General features: G+C 37.5%; 1 protein-coding gene across 3 annotated transcripts in view; it reads right to left on the bottom strand.

The window, feature by feature from the left end:
* Nucleotides 1–13242: 13242 nt before the first annotated feature.
* LOC140137603 (uncharacterized) overlaps nucleotides 13243–22788 on the bottom strand; it is a 54745-nt gene continuing 45199 nt past the window's right edge. Inside the window, exon 5 of one of the 3 annotated variants that reach the window (XM_072159338.1) lies at nucleotides 13243–14141. In XM_072159338.1, coding sequence (XP_072015439.1) covers nucleotides 13557–14141 — 585 coding nt within the window. In that variant the 3' untranslated portion in view covers nucleotides 13243–13556. Of the gene's footprint in view, nucleotides 16338–19520; nucleotides 21344–22788 lie in introns of those variants that run through there. The other 2 variants (XM_072159336.1, XM_072159337.1) reach the window with 2 other exon arrangements.

The raw sequence follows: 22788 nt of genomic DNA, 5'->3' as shown, positions 1-22788 counted from the left end.
CTGTGTACACCCCATACACACTGGGTAACACCAATGCATGTGTGCAAGTGGCGTCACTGTCCTACGTAATTTGTAGAAGAAGATGCATTTTATAAGTATTTCGTTTTATACCGGAAGTGACCCCTTAATGACCTTTGACCCCAAATTAAAATATACCACATATACACTGGGCAACCACAATTTATGTGTGCATATACCGCTACTGTCCTACGTTTTTCTTAGCTACTAAAAATATTTGAAGATATTTCGTTTTATACCGGAAGTGAACCCTTAATGACCTTTGATCCCAAATCTATGTACACCCCATAGACACTAGGTAATTACAATACATGTGGGCAAGTGGCGCCACTGTCCTATGTAATTTGTGGGAGAAGATGCATTTTAAAGGTTATTTCGTTTTATACCGGAAGTGACCCCTTAATGACCTTTGACCCCATATAAAAAATATCACATATACACTAGGTAACTGCAACTCATATGTGAACATACCATTACTGCCCTATATTTTGTTTAGCTAATAAAAAAATTTGAAGGTATTTCGTTTTATACCGGAAGTGACCCCTTAATGACCTTTGACCCCAAATCTGTGTACACCACATTGACACTGGTTAATAACAATTCATGTGTGCAAGTGGCGTCGCTGTCATACGTAAGTTGTGGGAGAAGATGCATTTTTAGTTGAAATCACGTTTTGACCCTATGACCCCTGCGTGACCTTTGACCCCACAAGTTTCATGTGACATGTAGGGGCACGGTCAATGATCATTGTGACCAAGTTAGGTCAAAATCGATGTAAGCGTGTGAGTGCTAGAGCAAATGTAATGGTTGACAGAAGAAAGAAGAAAGAACTAGACTTAGCTGTGGTCTAAGACCACGAACACAGCCGTGTTGTGACCCCTTAATGACCTTTGACCCTAAAATATATGAAAATCCCATAGATATTGGCTAATGTCAATGTATGTGTGCACGTGGCATCACTTTGCCATGTTATTTGTGGCAGAAGGGGCATTTTGAAGGTTTTTTGTCTCAGACCGGAAGTGACACCTTAATGACCTTTTACCCCCAAATAAAAAAATACTACGTATACACTGAGTAACATCAATTCATGTGTGAATGTACCGTCTCTGTGCTATATTTTTCTTGGCTGATAAAGTTTTTTGAAGTTATTTCGTTTTATACCGGAAGTGACCCCTTAATGACCTTTGACCCCAAATCTGTGTACACCCCATTGACACTGGGTAATAACAATGCATGTGTGCAAGTGGCATCACTGTCCTACGTAATTTGTGGGAGAAGATGTATTTTAAAGGTATTTCGTTTTATACCGAAATTACCCCTTAATGACCTTTGACCCCAAATAAAAAAATACCATATATACATTGGGTAGACATAATTCATGTGTGAACATACCATCACTCTCCTATATTTTTCTTAGCTAATAGAAATTTTTTCAGGTATTTCGTTTTATACCGGAAGTGACCCTTAATGACCTTTGACCCCAAATCTGTGTACACCCCATAGACACTGGGTAATAACAATGCATGTATGCAAGTGGCGTCTCTGTCCTACATAATTTGTGGAAGAAGATGCATTTTAAAGGTATTTCTTTTTATACCGGAAGTGACCCTTAATGAGCTTTGACCCCAAATAAAAAAAATACCACATATACATTGGGTGACTGCAGATCATGTGTGAACATACCGTTACTGTCCCATGTTTTACTGAGCTAATAACAAATTTTGAAGGTTTTTCGTTTTATACCGGAAGTGACCCCTTAATGACCTTTGACCCCAAATCTGTGTACACCTTATAGACACTGGGTAATTACAATGCATGTGTGCAAGTGGCGTCTCTGTCCTACGTAATTTGTAGGAGAAGGTGCATTTTGAGCTGAAATCACGTTTTTGACCCCTGTGACCCCTGCGTGACCTTTGACCCAACAAGTTTCATGTGACATGTACGGACACGGTCAATGATCATTGTGACCAAGTTAGGTCAAAATCGATGTAAGCATGTGAGTGCTAGAGCAAATGTAATGGTTGACAGAAGAAAGAAAGAAGAAAGAAAGAAAGAAAGAAAGAACTAGACTTAGCTGTGGTCTAAGACCACGAACACAGCCGTGTTGTGACCCCTTATTGACCTTTGACCCCAAAATATATGAAAGTCCTATAGACATTGGCTAGTGTTAATGTACATTTGCATGTGGCATCACTATGCCATATGTTACTTGTGGCAGAAGGGGCATTTTGAAGGTTTTTCGTCTCAGACCGGAAGTGACCCCTTGATGACCTTTGACCCAAAATAAAAAAATACCACATATACACTGGGTAACCACAATTCATATATGAACATACCGTTACTGTCCTTTGTTTTTCTTAGCTAATAAAATTTTTTGAAGGTATTTCGTTTTATACCGGAAGTGACCCCTTAATGACCTTTGACCCCAAATCTGTGTACACCCCATATACACTGGGTAACACCAATGCATGTGTGCAAGTGGTATCACTGTCCTACGTAATTTGTGGAAGAAGATGCATTTTATAAGTATTTCGTTTTATACCGGAAGTGACCCCTTAATGACCTTTGACCCAAAATTAAAAAATACCACATATACACTGGGCAACCACAATTTATGTGTGCATATACCGTTACTGTCCTACGTTTTTCTTAGCTAATAAAATTTTTTGAAAATATTTCGTTTTATACCGGAAGTGACCCCTTAATGACCTTTGACCCCAAATCTGTGTACACCCTATAGACACTAGGTAATTACAATACATGTGTGCAAGTGGCGTCACTGTCCTACGTAATTTGTGGGAGAAGATGCATTTTAAAGGTAATTTCGTTTTATACCGGAAGTGACCCCTTAATGACCTTTGACCCATATACAAAAAATATCACATATACACTAGGTAACTGCAACTCAGATGTGAACATACCGTTACTGCCCTATATTTTGTTTAGCTAATAAAAATTTTTGAAGGTATTTCGTTTTATACCGGAAGTGACCCCTTAATGACCTTTGACCCCAAATCTGTGTACACCATATAGACACTGGATGATAACAATGCATGTGTGCTAGTGGCGTCACTGTCCTACATAAGTTGTGGGAGAAGATGCATTTTTAGTTGAAATCACGTTTTTGACCCCTATGACCCCTGCGTGACCTTTGACCCCACAAGTTTCATGTGACATGTAGGGGCATGGTCAATGATCATTGTGACCAAGTAAGGTCAAAATCGATGTAAGTGTGTGAGTGCTAGAGCAAATGTAATGGTTGACAGAAGAAGAAAGAAAGAAAGAACCTGTAAGAAAAAAAGACACAGCCGTGACTAACGTCACGGCTGTGTAACTAGACTTAGCTGTGGTCTAAGACCACGAACACAGCCGTGTTGTGACCCCTTAATGACCTTTGACCCTAAAATATATGAAAACCCCATAGACATTGGCTAATGTCAATGTATGTGTGCACGTGGCATCACTTTGCCATGTTATTTGTGGCAGAAGGGGCATTTTGTCTCAGACCGGAAGTGACACCTTAATGACCTTTTACCCCCAAATAAAAAAATACCACGTATACACTGAGTAACATCAATTCATGTGTGAATGTACAGTCTCTGTGCTATATTTTTCTTGGCTGATAAAGTTTTTTGAAGTTATTTCGTTTTATACCGGAAGTGACCCCTTAATGACCTTTGACCCCAAATCTGTGTACACCCCATTGACACTGGGTAATAACAATGCATGTGTGCAAGTGGCATCACTGTCCTACGTAATTTGTGGGAGAAGATGTATTTTAAAGGTATTTCATTTTATACCGGAAATTACCCCTTAATGACCTTTGACCCCAAATAAAAAATACCATATATACATTGGGTAGACATAATTCATGTGTGAACATACCATCACTCTCCTATATTTTTCTTAGCTAATAGAAATTTTTTCAGGTATTTCGTTTTATACCGGAAGTGACCCCTTAATGACCTTTGACCCCAAATCTGTGTACACCCCATAGACACTGGGTAATAACAATGTATGTGTGCAAGTGGCGTCTCTGTCCTTCATAATTTGTGGAAGAAGATGCATTTTAAAGGTATTTCTTTTTTATACCGGAAGTGACCCCTTAATGAGCTTTGACCCCAAATAAAAAAATACCACATATACATTGGGTGACTGCTGATCATATGTGAACAAACCGTTACTGTCCCATGTTTTACTGAGCTAATAAAAATTTTTGAAGGTTTTTCGTTTTATACCGGAAGTGACCCCTTAGTGACCTTTGACCCCAAATCTGTGTACACCTTATAGACACTGGGTAATTACAATGCATGTGTGCAAGTGGCGTCTCTGTCCTACGTAATTTGTAGGAGAAGGTACATTTTGAGCTGAAATGACGTTTTTGACCCCTGTGACCCCTGCGTGACCTTTGACCCAACAAGTTTCATGTGACATGTAGGGCACGGCCAATGATCATTGTGACCAAGTTAGGTCAAAATCGATGTAAGCATGTGAGTGCTAGAGCAAATGTAATGGTTGACAGAAGAAAGAAAGAAAGAAAGAAAGAAAGAAAGAACCTGTAAGAAAAAAGACACAGCCGTGACTAACGTCACGGCTGTGTAAAAACCTGTAAGAAAAAGACACAGCCGTGACTAACGTCACGGCTGTGTAAAGAAGAACCTGTAAGAAAAAAGACACAGCCGTGACTAACGTCACGGCTGTGTAACAACATTTGCACGTAATTGAGTATAACATATCCATGTTATCTGTGATTATTTTAGGCATTGCTTGAAGGTGGGTCCTCTGCCCAAAAGCCTGTGAAATTACTGCGGGCCCGCCGATACGCAGGGTCCGTCACATTTTGTCACCAACATCTGTATTATTAAGACGACTCGATGCTGCATGACTTCAACATCAATCCGTGCATGCTTTAGTAGGCCAAAGTCCAATAAAGTGTAATATTTAAAATTTTGCAAATTGAGTTAAAGCAATGATAATAGTGTAAAAATATGCACCAAATGACTTAAATGGGACCTTCATTTTGCAAAATTTTCCAACTTCTGAGGGGAAATAAACTGGTAGCCGTTTTCGCTTCTGTTTTGGACATCCGTACACTTTATGTTTTAACATGTTTAAGAAATAATATAACCTAATCATTAGGCCTACAGTAATAGTAGTGAATAATGGTCTACGAGTAGCTTCAATTGGGCCTTCATTTTCACACATTTTCCAACTTCTCAGACACCCCCCGCGTATACAATGGTATACATGAAGAAGTTGCCATTTTCACTTCTGCTTTGGACACCAGACCCTTTATGTTTAAAGCAATAATTTACACATCAGTAGTGAAAATGTGTCGATGAATGACTTCAATTGGGCAGTTATTTCACAAATATTCGGCCTTTTCAAAATAATTGAAACTTTACAAAACACACAATTCTTACTTCTGAGGGGGGCACATCCCCCTCAGACACCCTACATATATGCATAAAGATGTTACCCTTTTCGCTTCTGCTTGCTTCGATTTTCATTATTTAAATCAATAGGCCCCTATATTATTGAAAAATAACACTTTGATGTTTTGCAAAAGTTCATTCTACAAATTATATACTTTGAAAACGTGCTTGATTTGTTGTGGAGTTATGTATACGTTTTACAAAAGTGTTGTTGTTTCAGCCCTCTTTACAACATAACTCAAGAACCACAGGACCTACAAAAGTATATCTGTGATATTTGAATTCTTCTACACGTTTGCTATGAAATGATCAATGCAATTTTGGCCAAATCTCAATACCCGCAAGATGCTGTGAACTACCAAATCGCCACATTTTAAAATAGTTAATTTACACAATAATAGTGAAAACTTGTCAACAAATGACTTCAAATTTTCGGCTTTTTCAAATAAAAAATTTAGACAATAATAGTGCCAAAATAAATGGTCCACCAAATGGCTTCAATTAGGTTTTCATTTTGCAAAAGTTTCTAACTTCTGAGGGGGGCACATCCCCCCTCAGACACCCCCTGAGTATGCATAAGGAAGTTACCCTTTTAAGCTTCTGATTTGGACACCCAAACCAAGAGTTATGTTAAAGCAATAATTTACACAATAATAGTGAAAACTTGTCAACAAATGACTTCAATTGGACCGTCATTTCACAAATTTTCACCTTTTTCAAATTACAAATTTTCCACAATAATAGTGACAAAATGGTCCACCAAATGGCTTCAATTAGGTCTTTATTTTGTAAAAGTTTCTCACTTCTGAGGGGGCACATCCCCCCTCAGACACCCCCTGAGTCGCCCAAGCGCGACGAACGGCGCTGCCGCGCCGCTTTTTCTAAGTTGTGCCCCCTCTTTTCAAAAATTCTGGATCCGCCACTGGGTGTACAGGCCACAATGGGAGTGACCCCCCGGGAGATTCATGTAAAATATATATTGTCTTTAAAGGGGCATTTCGTGATCCACAGCCTCATCCCCATTTTTCTCAAAAAAGTTGAGATTTTTATATCACTGGAAACCTCTGGCTACATAATGTTTATGTACAAAATATTTCTTGCAGATTAATTTGTTTTGCAAAGATATCGTGAAGTTTGAATTTCGTTCTGGTGCACCAGAACGAAATTACAACGCATTGTCTATGGAGCAGTGTAATACACATAATCATGCATAACTCGCAAACGCAAAATCGGAATCAACTGAAATTTTGGGAATATGCTTTTTTCGTGGATATGTACTGAAAATGTCATAAAAAGAGGATGCTAGGATCACGAAATACTCCTTTAAGACACAGCTTAATAACCATTTATGACACTGACAAAGGTGATGCCAAAATCAGAATTTTGATGAGTTATATGATCCTCCAGATGAGCAAATCACTGTACTTACAGAAATAACCTAACATGTACAATGATTTTATATTTCAAGAAATGACATTACACTGGCCCATTTGATTTACCATGTTTGCAAATTGAACTTCAATTCCAATTACTATTTTCCCCTCATGCTCACAACCTAATCTTACATCTATTTTAGGCAAAACATAGAGTATGTATCAGAGCTGCCCTATGCATTCTGTTTTGTATCACACATTTATTTTGGCAAAATGGGTCAACTTTTTCAAAATTTTGTTCAAAAATATTGGTAAAAACTATATAATAATTAAAAGCATTTTGTTTGAAGAATTGCCAGAGTCATGTCCTTCAAGCCAAGGGAGACCACTCCTAGTGATAATAAGGTTTGTTTTCTTTTGTATATAAAAAGCTATAATATATCGGTATCTGTATGAACAAATCCAATGTGCACAAGTGAGAATTGACCACAAAATATGGTTCAATTTCTTTCGGAGTATTCTTCACAACATATCCACTGCCAGAGTCATGTCCTTCAATGTTGTTTATGCCAGACTTGTATATGTTCTTCATTTAAAATCTTTGGGAGACACCACTCTAATGATAAGAGGTTGTTTTCAGTTGTATAATCTGTGAACAAATCCAATGTGCACAACATATCCAGGAAGCCAGACTCAAGTCGTTCAAGTTAGACTTATATAGATGTCCTTTATTTGAAATCTTCAGGAGACACCACTCCTAGTGATATAAGGTTTGTTTTCATTACATTTGTGATATATCCTGGCGATGGGGTATTGTACCTCTGTGTGAACAAATCCAACGTGCACAAGTCAGAATTTATATCTAGAGTGCGGTTCAATTTCTTTTGGATTCTTCTTAACAAATATCTTGGGGGGGGGGGGGTACGGACGTGCCGCTGAGAATTTGAAAGTGGACCCATAAATATACCAATTTTTCAAGAAATTTGGACCCATTGATATACCAAAAGTCAAAATTTTCGGCCGAATTGAACTCAAATTGTCTTAGTTTTTACAAATGTTCCCAAAATTTTGGGAACATTTTGGCTAGATTAAGGAAAAATTGGGTTATTTTCCAAAAATTTTGAAAAAAGGACCCAGTCATATACCAAAATAGGCTTTGATAAAGGGGTCATTGATATACCAAAAGGCTGAAAATGCTACCCATATTTGCGGCACGTCCCCGTATGGTCATTTGTACTGAGTACCCCCCAGGTATGTGCACAACATCATGAACATGTTCAAGAAGCCAGACTTATATAGATGTCCTTTATTTGAAATCTTCAGGAGACACCACTCCTAGTGATATAAGGTTTGTTTTCATTACATTTGTAATATATCCTGGCGATGGTGTATTGTACCTCTGTGTGAACAAATCCAACGTGCACAAGTCAGAATTTATATCTAGGTACGGTTCAATTTCTTTTGGATTCTTCTTAACAAATATCTGGGGGTTTGTTATAGCCGCTATAACACCCAGATTAGCCTCCTGCAATTGATCACATGCGCAAGTAAAAAGTGATTTTGTTGTATGTGCCATTCCGCGCAGACATCGTGGACCATAGTTGACAACGAGGGCGTGTGTTACAACAGGTCCAGCAGTGAGTAACATAGCAGACATGAATTCTCTCAGAGTCAATGTTGATTCCTTTTGTGTCTGAAATGAAGTCAATCAAAAGAAATGAAAATTACTGACAAAGTGGAAATATTTGCGCGATTTATTTTTCGTGCGATTCATTTTTCACATGTTGCCAAGTTTGAACTGTTTCACTTGCGGTTCTAGCGTCCATAAATTGACCTGTACACAAAAGGAATATATTTGCGTGTTTTTATTTTTGTGGTAGCTGATTGGAATGCAAAAGGAGTGAAAACAAATGTAGCATCAAAATTTTCACATACACTCAATCCAAAGTTTATGTAGCCCGATCAGAGGTGTACATGCAAAATGTCCAAGGTAGCAAAATTCCAAACTATAGGCCACTGAGCTGCTCTGAAGACTATATGTATGTTGTAACAAACATCTGCGAAGTGCTGGAAAAGTTTTACACTAATTGGTGATGAAGTAAATTAGGCTCTATCATGATTATTGCCCTTAATGAATACTAAAGATTTTGGTGGATTTTATTCAAGATTAAAAAAGTCACACCTGGGGCAAGTTATTCTCGCCATACAGGGTCTGGTTATTTGCAAAATCCCAGTCATTGAGAACTGTCACAGTTGGAGAGAAACAGAGTCCAAAAAGTGCTGATATCACCCTAAAATATTTTTTTTCTTTGGAGGATGGGCTATCTGCCTTCCCACAGATTATGGCCCTGTCATGCCCCTTGCTTGTATATCTTGGATGTGGAGCTCACTCAATGAAAAACAAAAGCTTATCTTCAGTAGATAGCAACTTATGTTACAGCTTGTGTACACATTTAAATTTTAAAATGAGACTCATTTTCCTTTTAAAATGCGTAAGAACACTTAGACCCTTGTTGAACTGTTCAAACTAACAGGAAGATAGCACTCTGAACTTAACACTTGAGGTTCCCACAAAACCAAAACCTGGGGGGGGGGGGGCACTGGTCATTGACAAGAGGTATCATGTGTGGCCACAAAGTTTCAAATAGCACCCTAAACAAGTATTTACGAGGTCTGAAAATGCACCCCTAAACAAGTATGACAAGTGCAATTTCATACCATAAATAAATATTGACATTATTTTTGCCCCCATTAAAAGCAAGTAAATCAGTCATATTTTGACTCTAAAACCCTTCATGATAACTGGGAAAACACAAATTCAAAAGTTCATAACTTTTAACCTTTATTACATACTACATTTATCTCAAAGGACCCTAAACACTGATTTATTGTACAAGGTATACCCTTTTTCTCAAATTTCCTTGTTTTAGATACCCTATTCACGATACGATACATAAGTACAGTGCCTGATCATGAAAAAAGACCCCTTTTACTTGAATCTTTGGCCACGCATGATACCCCTGGTCAATGACCAGTGGCCCCCCTGGGAACCAAAAAATATTACACAAGTGAGACTCGATGAATTTTCATTTTTACAATATTTTATTAATTATTACATGTATGTAGGCCTACATGTACTAGTTTGTACAATGGGTAATTTACACATTAGTATGGAAGTAACTAAGGGCCATGCGGTTCTTTTGCAACTCAGGAAGTCAAGATCTTATGATCACGATCCCGAATTCTTGTGCATAATAGATATCAAATAATGGCGCTTGTAACACAAGCTCTAAGTCACAAAGTTAGAATCCTAACTTTGTGACTTTAACTTCAAGTCAAGAAGTCACAAACTTGGGCGTGCAAGTTCTTGAGTTTGAGAGTTCCTGCATGACTTTAAGTCAAGAAAATAGGATCTTGAGACAATAAAAAGTGGATGGGTTTACAATTAAAACATTGATGCCGTGAAAATTGAACAGATTTCATGAGATCCTGAGTTGTTCTTTATTTCTATATCTTTACTATTTCTTGATTTCAAACTGGCTAAGTCAGGAATACAAGTCAGGACTTGTGATCACAAGATCTTGACTTCCTGAGTTACAAAAAGAACTGCATGGACCTTAGTTACTTCCGTACATTACTGACATTAAATAGAACAAGTACCATTCAAGTATATTATCACCCCTCCCCTAATAAGCATCCCTACTGCATTTTGGAATCTATCACCCTTTTTCAATACACCTGTACAACTATATAAATTCCAACAAATGTATGAATAAAATGACCTTCTTGCTTCTTTGTGTAGCCAGAGGTATAAAAATTTCAACTTTTTTGAGAAAAGTGGGGGGATGAGGCTGTGGATCACAAAATGCCCTTTTAATTCAAAATGTTCTCCTCCAACAAAGGCACCACATTTGGCTGATTCCAACAGGGTGTAAGTGTATATATTTCATATGCCAAAAAATTAACCAATTTCATTAACATTTAAAAGATAATACAAATGGATTCAAAGTAAACACCTAACAAAAAGTAATGCAGCCCTTACAAATACATCTATAGCTTCAGAACTAGGAATAGTATTTACAATATTTTATCACAGGAAGACAGGTGAATTATACACATTATTTTGATACATCATTCACCCAATTTAATTCAGTATTAAAGGGGCATTTCGTGATCCACAGCCTCATCCCCCCACTTTTCTCAAAAAAAGTTGAGATTTTTATATCACTGGAAACCTCTGGCTACATAATGTTTATATACAAAATATTTCTTGCAGATTAATTTGTTTTGCAAAGATATCGTGAAATTTGAATTTCGTTCTGGTGCACCAGAACGAAATTACAACGCATTGTCTATGGAGCAGTGTAATACACATAATCATGCATAACTCGCAAAGCAAAAATCGGAATCAACTGAAATTTTGGGAATAGGCTTTTTCGTGGATATGTACTGAAAAATGTCATAAAAAGAGGATGCTAGGATCACGAAATACTCCTTTAATGGCTCTGGTTAGTCTGGTATGAAAGTTTGGACAGTATTTCTGTGGGACATGAGAGCACTTAAAGACAAATCCTGAATTTTAAAAGTTGCAGTAAGTTGTATTGACTTGAATCCAGCAAAGATAATGATGGGTTTTACATGCTTCAATGCTTGTTTTTAGTAACCATTGATTGCTGTATGCAACTTTTTTTTCTTTAAAACTACTGCAGTGTGGTTAATATTGAACGAAATTGGGCAAATATGGTACATACAATGTAAACCACCATTGCTTCTATATGTTAAAATATTGTGAATACCATTAAATAGTTCTGAAGATATAGACATATTTGTAACAGCTGCGTTACTTTTTGAAAGGACTTTACATTGAATATACAAAATGTATGATGAAACGTAAGGCAAAAAAAAGAAGAAAAAAAGAATAATTCAAGTTTGCATTATATTTATTTTTTATGATGAGTAAGACTTTTTTTCTGAATTACCAGACTATCGATTCTCTGACTCTGATTGCTCAAGAAAGATTAACCAAAAAAATCCACTAACCACGTCACCCAAAAAAGGGTGGCATGGTAAATAAACTTTAGTGACTCGCCTTTCTTGCGCCATTAAAGACTATTTGTGATCAGAGTTTGAGTATAGTATGGTAACTAAGATAAAACAGGTCCTACTTGTTGGACTACTGCATTTTCCAAATTTCAAGATGTAGGCCTAGGCATATAAAGCCAGTTGGAATCTGAATTTGTAATGTACTGTCCAATGACGGGCTGTGTTTAGACAATACTTCATACTTGTACATGATCGAAATGTCTAACAACTAAAACTATTTACATATATTATCAGCATTTACCCAGCAAACAAAAATGTTTTTAAACATTATAGACTTGATTTTGTCAAAACGTTTTAATAACATTTAAATGTCAGGTTATAAAAAGGTCATGGTCATTTTTAAAACATTTTGTGTTTAGAAACTCTACATTTAAAAAAAGTTGTCAAAATGTTATTATAAAATATTTTTTTGAATGTTATTTTTTTATATCCTTTATATACCTTTTATATAACCCGACATTTGAACATTTTCTGTTAAACATTTTGTGCTTATTGGGTATTTAGTATCAAAATATACTCACGTACATTATTATGTACATTTAGTTACTAATACTTAATTTATGAAAGTTCACATTTATATTGTATTAAACTGTTCTGTATGACTATGCATGATGCCACAATCTTCAATAAAATTCAAATTCATAGGGTTAAATTGCAATTAAATATAATTATAGGTTAAAAATGTGCATGATTCCGTGCTCAGATAGAACTTAGTCAAAATAATACTTCATGCACTGAGATGTAAATGTATCCAATGCACAAGCCTGCTGGACAAGCAGTATGATTTTAAAGCTTTTAAGTAAATTTCAAATATATGTAAACTCCAAAAGTAATTTTGTTGACTTTGTGCCCATAATGTTAAGAAGCAAGTGATGTATATAATAGTATTACATCTGGGCCAGAAACAATTGGGCTCTGATGCCAATCTTTATATTTCCAATTCATTACCATGATTCATGATTGAGCTATCTTAAATGGAGGTCTATCAGTATCACTCAAACAATCTGATTCCAAATTTGAAGTTAATCGCTCTAGTAGGTATAGAAAAATAGTAGAGAAATATTAAAATAATTATGCTAAAACTGCATTAGACAATTTAAGGTTTTAAATTTGTGATTCCCAAAATTTGGGATGTGTTGCCACATTGAAAGGGTAACCAAAGATATTTGATCATGTTGAAAGGGAGAACAAAGAGTTTTGAGATGGACATTTGCCAGGACACTTCATTTATAGGGGGCTGGGGGGGGGGCATTATTGTCAAACCTCAAAGGGAGGGGGTGCCGGGGGGTGGGGGAGGTGCAAACATTTTTGGCAGGTTGATATTTTGGGCACAGATCTTTTTGAAACAGGCATCTACAGAAGACAGCCATATTTTACATGTACATGTATGTAAAATGTCCAGCTTGCATTGCATAATAAGAAATGTAATTTGTTGGCAAAGAAAAAGCAGGGGCGGGTAAATATTTATTTGACACATCAACCTTAGGGGCATGCAATTTTTGACATCATTTTGAAAGAGTTTTAGTGTTTTCAATTATTAATACAAAGGGGAATACAAGTTGTTATTCCATGCATATTTGGTTTAGAAATGATTATATAGCCCACCTGTTACCAACATATTTATCAATCAATCATGGTCATTGTCATTGCTTTCAAGCCCAGTCTCGGACATGCCCGTCTTGGTCTTGGATGAGTCGGTCTTGGTATCGATCCCAAACTGCCCAGTCTCATCAGTTTTGGTCAGAGTAACGGGATACGAGTTCGGGATGGTGAAGGGATCTTGTGATACAGAGATGAAGTGATCTTGTGGTACAAGATCTAACTGCACAAGTATATCCTTCATATTCTGTGTAATTCGTCCTGGGGATGGCATATAATATCTCTTCCTATACTGCTCAAAAGTACACAAATCAGAATTCTGCAACAGTTCCTCTACCTCCTCCGGAGGTCTCTTCACAAAAACCTTTGTTGTCTTAGGTGCTTTGATCTCATGAGGTCTTCCCACATTTATACGCTTCAGAGCCTGTTCTGCTGCTTCATATTGATCCAGAGTGATATTACGAAGTGATTTTGGACCATATCTTTTGACTGTTACTGGAGATGCCACTGGCCCGGCTGTGAGAAGGATACCAGTCATTATGCTGTTGAGGTCGGCAGTCAAGTGTTTTCCAACAAGGCGGTTAAAAACTGATTTCCGAGGTGATCCTACGCCCTATCAAGATAAGGTAAATAAAAATACCAATTGGAGTAGTGATGATGGCTATGGTAATATATTTCATCTCATGGTTTCACATTACAAATACACTTTCATGCTCCTTTAAACAAGATTGTGAAAATGCTAGTCCCAAATATATATAAAATACTACTACTACTACAAGTTTGCCCGATATTTCCTGCAGTAAGATTCCGTACTCTAAAATTGGTTAATATCCAGAAAGTTACCAGCATGCGTAATATTTATCTACATAGGGAACAAATAAAAGAGCAATGGAGTCCTTTCATAAGGGTGGGAAGGGTTTTAAAAAGTTGGATTATGTGACTCCCTATATGGTATACATGTATATCATTGAACATGATTGACATTAAAGAGCAATGATTATGTTTGCATGATAACAAATGTATGCTACAGTACAGAAGCCTATAAAATTTAATACACAAATCGTACGGTCAATGATGAGGTTGTATATGTCCTAGCTGATGTCCTACTTCATTTTCCTCTCACATGAAAATAATATTTTGTCATTTGGGAACTAAAAAATGGTCAGGTGGAGAGGTGGAGTGAATACCATAAATTTTCAGTAGAAATCCTCCAACTGATGCTAACAAATTTGAATCTAGTATCACAGGTGATTGTTGTTAACTTTGAAAGATATAGAGGTTGTGCATATGATGTATCATACCGTAAAAAAGGCGGACTACTCAAAAGCATTCAACAAAAGCATGATTGCAATCTACCGCGACAATTCGTCTCACACACATAACAAATGCACTACGATCAAATAGGTTGATGACAACATTTGATTGAATGGACTGCACTGCGCCATGATTACGGAGAAGGACACCGGTTCAAATCATTTGTTTAGAGCCAATCAATAATTTCATGGACAACCTCTATAGATGATGTAACCATGGAGGTAGTTACTACCTCCATGATGTGACAGCAATGTTTTATATACAAAGGCAAGGGACTATCGTAATCGATTATGCTGTACAAGGAACAGCATACTCCCATTCCGTTTTCAATAGTCTGTGTTAGACTGGGACACTGATTACTACCCGCGGGCTACCAACATGTGTAGGAGCATGGTAATCACTGAGCTTGTTTTGCCCTTGCTGCTCGAGCTTCGCCCTCGTCTAGGGCTTCGCCTTCATTTTGCACCTTTGGTGCGAGCCACGCACTCACCGCGAACCCTCCCTCCTGAGCGTCTTTGACAAAGACTAGTTTTCAATAGCATTTTTGCCCTTTGTTTGATTTTGTGCAAGTTTTAGAAGCAAATGTCCTCAACAAAATAGGATGTGTGCGCATACTGCTGGGCAAATGAAAACCACCGCCAAAATGTTCATTATGACATCTCATGTCACCTCAGCTATACACAACAGAGAATTTAATAGTTGTATTGAGATATTTATCAATCATTCATGGACATTAATTTCATTCAAGACCAGGCTCGGATCTGCTGGTCTCAGTCTCAGACTTGTTGGTTTTGGTCTCACACCTGCCAGTTTCGGTCTCAGACCTGTCAGTCTCGGTCTCGGACCTGCTGGTCTCGGACCTGCCAGTCTCTGTCTCGGACCTGCCAGTCTCTGTCTCAGACCTGCAGGTCTCAGTCTCGGACCTGCTGGTCTTGGTCTCGGACCTGCCAGTCTCATTCTTGGTCTCGAACTGCCCAGTCTCAGTCTCGCTCTCAGGTACGCCGGTCTTGAATACAACACTGGTCAGAGCTACAGGATATGAGTTCAGGATGGTGACGGGATCTTGTGGTATAAAAGTGAAGTGATCTTGTGGTACAAGATCTAACTGCACAAGAATATCCTTCATGTTTTGTGTAATTCGTCCTGGTGATGGCATATAATATCTTTTCCTATACTGCTCAAAAGTACACAAAGTGGAATTCTGCAATAGTTCCTCTACTTCCTCCGGAGGTCTCTTCACAAACACTTTTGTCGGCTTATGTGCTTTTATCTCATGAGCCTTTCCCAAATTCATACGCTCCAGAGCCTGTTCTGCCGATTCAATCTGTGGCACAGTGATATTACGAAGTGATCGCGGACCATATCTTTTGACTGTTACTGGAGATGCCACTGGTCCAGCTGTGAGAAGAATTCCAGTCATTATGCTGTTTTGGTCAGTAGTCAAGTGTTTTCCAACAAGGCGGTTAAAAACTGATTTCCGACGTGATCCAAAGTCCTATCAAGATAAGGTAAATAAAAATACCAATTGGAGTAGTGATGGTGGCTATAGTTACAATACATGTACATACTTCATATCAAGGTACTATAATATTATAATTATACCTTCATGCTCATTTTAAAACATCATTTGCGATAATGCAAGCCCCAAATATATAATGAAAAATGCCTTACAATTGTTCCCCATTATATCCTGCAACAGGATTCCATATCCTAAAATTAACAAACATTCTGAATGCTACAACTGGCTTGTTTATACACCTACATTTGGGGAAAAAATCAACGAAGTCCCAGTTTTATTACAGGATGGGGTAAAAAAGTTGTCTAGATGCAATATGCTCTATATATATATCATTGAACATGATTGACAAATGTTCCAGAGAAATGATAACAATGCATGCTGACTATATTTATAAAATTATACAATGATGAGGTTGTGGATGTATGTCTTATTTCATCATTTTCGTTTCACAGGAAATACAGTGGCAACTCGTTAACATGAACTCTGTTAACACAGGGCTGTCAACTTTTTGAAATTGCTTGGCGTGAGACAGAGACGTACCGGGATTTGCCGACTCCAATGTTCATTTGTACCATGATTATTTGAGCGTGAAATTATACTACCTTGGCGTGAGACCGTGAGAAAGTGACCCAATGCGTGAGACTCACGGCCAATGCGTGAGAGTTGACAGCCCTGGTTAACATGAAATTTCTGTTAACAAGAAGTGTTTTTAAGGTAGAAACATCGGCTACAGTGTCATGCACAGATTTGGTTTAAAATGATACAGGATGTGTAGTTGGGTGAGATAAACTTGCCTGCCAAGTTTTAATTTTTGCCAACAAAGCGTTTTTGAGTTATGCCATTTTTTATCATTAGAAAACCCCATTGACTTTGTACATAAAGTGGTTTTGACACTAAGCCTCGTTCACTAAAATTGGTTAAAGTTTGAAAATGGATACTATGTTCAAATATTATTTTTTCTCCTTTCTATCCCATTTATAGAACTGCTTTTTGGAACTTTTTATTACAAAAATGTTACCAAATAATATTAGTGACTTTTTTCCCATATATTGGTCAGTAATATAGGGGATATTTGAAGGTAATGTTAGTACTTGCTCAAATTTTCTTGATTTGATCTAGAAACACTGAATGACCCAATTTCATAATTATTGTCTGAGCTAACCATAGGACCAATTTTAACAAACAAGGTGTCATATGAAAGGTTATTAAATTTAGAAACTTTTCTCGCCAGTTTTTTTAATTTAGTGTTTCTATTTTAAGTTATGGGTGTTTCTAGATTTCCCTAATTTAAAAATAGAAAAAATGATTTTTCTCAAAAAATAAACACTTTATCAAAAAAATCTGGCGAGAGAATTTAGATATTAGGCTTATTAACCACCCCACAAACTATGGAACCCATATCACATTCCCTCTAGGCTAGCAATAATTATTTGTACAAAAAATTAGGGAATTTTCAAAAAATAAAGAAAAACATAAGAATTGTTTAAATTTTCATGAAACATTAAAAATCAGTGGAGTAAAGACTTATCTTCAATTTGTTATATATTTGAAATGGATGCATAATTCTGATTTGAAATAGTGGCTATTTTCCTGCATGGGCCTATTATCCGATGCTCCTACCTTAAAGTCCCAAGCTTATATTCTAATTCTATGTTATAATGTAACCTGATAACACAAATTCCTGTTAATACTCTTCATGCTAGCCATATCATATTAATAAAAAGTCTAAGTTTTGAGTTATTTTCTCAAAATATCAAGAACTATTTTGAGAACTACTGAACCAATACTGGGCTTGTTTGTACTCATTTGAATGCATTTTTCATGCTGATTCCAAATATGGTTATGAAAATTTACAATTCTGGAATTTTTGAATTTTTTTCAAACTTGTCGTCTGCAGTCGACACCAGTGTGGAAAGAGTTAACACAAACTAAATTGTGAAGCCCAGACAAGTTCGTGTTAATGAGTCCCACTGTAATACATTATCCCATGTGAGAAGGTTAACAACCCAATATGTAGAAAGTTTGCTACATGTCGAAAATAAGGTTTGCTTTGTCGAATATGAATAAGGTTTGCTATATATCGATTCTAACCATAATAGAAATATGATATATTTTATATTCAACATAACGAACCTTATTTTGGGCATAGCAATCCTTCAACATAGCTAACCTGACACCTCAAACCTTCGACACAGTGGGCAGACACCTGTTAGAACTTTAGCAAATCAAAACTGACCAGATGGGCTTTGGAGTGAATAGACGATAGAATTTAAGTGGAAATACTCCAACTGATACTAACAAAATTGCATCTAGTATCACAGCAACAGCTATATTTGCAAATAAAGGCGGACTGGTGTATCAATTGGCAGGAACAGCATACTAATTACTACCACTTTTTGATAGCATTTTTACCCTTTGTATGAAGTTTTAGAAGTTCAGGTCCTCCACAAAATGGGATTGTGTGCATACTGCTGCACAAAGAACAATGACATCTGCTGGAAAATGTTTAGTATGACACCAGATGTCACCTCAGCTAATACACAGTAAAGAATTCAATAGGTCAATGAGATATTTATAAATCATTCATGGACATTATTCAAGCTCGGTCTCAGTCTCGGACCTGCAGGTCTTGCAGGTCTCAGACCAGCAAGTCTCGGTCTTCAACTGCCCTGTCTCAGTTTTGGTTTTAGGTAGGCTGGTCTTGTTGACGGGATCTTGTCATACAGAAATGAAGTGATCTTGTGGTACAAGATCTAACTGCACAAGAACATCCTTCATGTTTTGAGTAATTCGTCCTGGGGATGGCATAAAATATCTCTTCTTATACTGCTCAAAAGTACACAAATCGGTATTCTGCAACAGTTCCTGTACCTCATCCGGAGGTCTCTTCACAAAAAGTTTCATTGTCTTATGTGCTTTTATCTCATGAGCCTTTCCCAAATTCATACGCTCCAGAGTCTGTTCTGCCGATTCAATCTGTGGCGCAGTGATATTACGAAGTGACATTGGACCATATCTTTTGACTGTTACTGGAGATGCCACTGGTCCAGCTGTGAGAAGAATCCCAGTCATTATGCTGTTTTGGTCAGTAGTCAAGTGTTTTCCAACAAGGCGGTTAAAAACTGATTTCCGACGTCGACGTGATCCTATGTCCTATCAAGCAAGATAAATAAAATATCAATTGTAGTGATGGTGGCCATGGATGGTTACTATAAAACTTTATATCAAGGTCTCGCATAACAAATATACCGCCACGCTCATTTCAATTTTTTTACTACAATTCTACCCCTTCCCAATATTTCCTGCAACAAGATTCCATACTCTAAAATTGGCAAATATATCCTTAACCCTATGAGAACTACCTGCCGAATGGCCAAAATAAATATTGTGTCCAATTTTGAACCAATATCAAGGAGGGTATTAATAAGATCATCTGAAAATCCAAGTTTGACCATAATAGTTTTTAAAGCCTCATAATTGGCAATTGAAATGAGCATTTCAAGTTATCGACCAATCAGAAATGCTGTTAGATGGTGTCCAAGGGGTTAACACTCCCAACATACTTATATATACCTACACGCCAGGCCTACATGTAATTAGGGAACAAATCAAAATATCAATGTAGTCCTTTTTCATTACAGGGGAGGGGAAATGTTAATGTCACTCTTATGCTCTAACATCATTTGAACATGCTTAATGCAAAGGAGCAATTTGTTTATGTTTGCATGATCCAAATGTATGGTGACTACATAAGCCTTCAAATATTCTACAATGATTTGGTTGTACAGTGGCAACTCGATGTTAACACAAACCCTCTTAACATGAAGTTCCTAATAACAAGAAGTATGTTTTACATTCCCAAGCATACATTTCACATGTTATTAGAACTGGATAAGACAAACTCCTGATAACAAGTTGTAAAATTTGAATTCCGCACAACTTTGTGTTAATGAGTTTCCACTGTACATGCATGCCATATTTCATCACTTCATTTTCACAGAAAATACCTTTCCCCATGATAAGAAGGCTACAGCCTGCTAGGCAGAAGGTTCTATATATCGAATAGGAATAAGGTTAGGTATTTATCAATTTTACTACCACTTTCCTTTTCATAACCTTTTTGCCCTTTGATTGATTTGGTTTTAAAAGAACAGGTCCTCAACAAAACAGGATGTGTGTGTACAGTGCAGAGCCAAGAATGTTGGCAAATGTTTAGTATGACATCACATGTCACCTTAGCTAATATACAGCAAGGATATTTATCAATCATTTTTCAAGGACATTTAATACATGTACTTTCATTCAAGTCCAGGATCAGTCTCAGACTTGCGTGTCTCAGTCTCAGGCCTACTGATCTCGCTTTCGGACCCGCTGGTCTCGGTCTCCGATCTGCCAGTCTCTGACCTGCTGGTCTCAGTCTTGGTCTCGGACCAAGAAGTCTCAGCCTTGGTTTCGAATTGCTCAGTCTCAGTCTTGCTTTCAGGTAGGCCAGTCTTGGCTTCAACACTGGTCAGAGCAACAGGATATGAATTTGGAATGGTAAAGGAATCTTGTGGTTCCAAGTTGAAGTGATCTTGTGGCACAAGATCTAACTGCACAAGAACATCCTTCATGTTTTGTGTAATCCGTCCTGGAGATGGCATAAAATATCTTTTCCTGTACTGCTCAAAAGTACACAAATCAGAATTCTGCAACAGTTCCTCTACCTCATCCGGAGGTCTCTTCACAAAAATTTTCATTGTCTTATGTGCTTTTATCTCATGAGCCTTTCCAAAATTCATACGCTCCAAAGTCTGTTCTGCCGAATCGATCTGAGGCACAGTGACATTACGAAGTGATCGTGGACCGTATCTTTTGACTGTTACTGGAGATGCAACTGGCCCAGCTGTGAGAAGAATCCCAGTCATTATGCTGTTTTGGTCGGCAGTCAAGTGTTTTCCAACAAGGCGGTTAAAGCCTGCTTTCCGACGTGATCCTACATCCTATCAAGCAAGATAAGGTAAATAAAATATCAATTGTAACTAGTGATGGTGGCCATGCACGGTTTTTGGTTACTACATGTATATACAGAGGTGCAATAAATAAAGCAGTTCAAGAATCATGACCTTAATAGCCGAAGTGAAGGTTGATTTCAAACATTCATGTGACTATAATCACCAGACCACAATGTTTTCTTTAATTTAATCTCAAATTAAAAAAACATCCTTCCGGTCATCATGAACATGTTTATTTTGCACTTTAGCTATAAGGTCACGATTCATGTACTGTAACATTATTTTGTGCTGCATGTAGTTTAATGCATACCAAGGTTTCCATTACAATATACACCTTCATGCTCATTTTAAATTTTTGCAAAAATGCTAGCACCAAATATACTTTTAAAATACAGTCAGTACTGTAATTTCAAATTTCCCCCAATATATCCTGCAACAAGATTCCATACCCTAAAATTGGCAAATAACCTGAAAGCTACCATCATTCTTTATACCTAATTTACAGTAAACATCAATGTAGTCCTAGTTTCAGTTTCATTATGGGATAGGGGTTAAAAAGTTGATGTACATTGTAAAGTGCACTTTCTGCAACAGCGAGTAAACAATACCACATATTGAGGTCGTTCCATGGGGCATCAATCACAGAATTACATGCCAGCCACCAGGAACTACATAATGGTAGCAAAGGCTACAAAGTCGCTCAGTTTTTGTACCTGGTGCTTTGTAATTACTGTTCCTGTTCCTGGGGAGCTTCTGGATCTTGGCCTCTAGCAGGACATATTTTATAGCGTATAAAAGTTCAGCCATCCATCTGGCTTTGTGCAGTGCCCCGGGCTGCCTGAATTTGACATAGGTGACCTAGGTATACTGCTCAAGGCACAGAACTACAAAATCACAACAGTTGTCTCTTCTTAGATCCGATTCAAATTTCAGGACTTGAAGAACCTCGGCAGCCCAGTCCGCAATCATTGTCTGTAAAGTCCTTATCTAAATGAGATACATCTGTGTCAGTGGCATGTCGTCAGTGTGTGCCAGTGAATTGGAACTTCTTCCGGAATCTCAAGAAGAGGCTAAATTACTTCTGGCGACTAGGAGATCGACTAGCAAATCATTTGAGAAGGCGGCTTTGAGAAGAATCACAGTCGTTACGCTGTTGTGGTCAGCAGTCAATTAGTGTTTGGTACAAACATCGTCACTGCACAGCAACCGGCAGTGAGGGGCGTATTGGAGTGACTTTAAGGGTTTCCATCACGAAGGTTTTCAGGATTTTCAGAAACGTGTGTTTTTGATACTACCTCAGAGGTACATTGCTGCCCAGCTACTTTATGGTTACTCTAGAGTACCAGTGCCAATGCCATCCCAATCCAGTATAAGTGTGTGTACTTTAGTGTTACTCCAATGCGAGTAAGTACTCTGGTACCCACTACCACGCA

Source organism: Amphiura filiformis, chromosome 17, assembly GCF_039555335.1.
Source record: "Amphiura filiformis chromosome 17, Afil_fr2py, whole genome shotgun sequence".
NCBI classification, from domain to species: domain Eukaryota; kingdom Metazoa; phylum Echinodermata; class Ophiuroidea; order Amphilepidida; family Amphiuridae; genus Amphiura; species Amphiura filiformis.
This window is presented reverse-complemented; position numbering and strand designations above follow the sequence as displayed.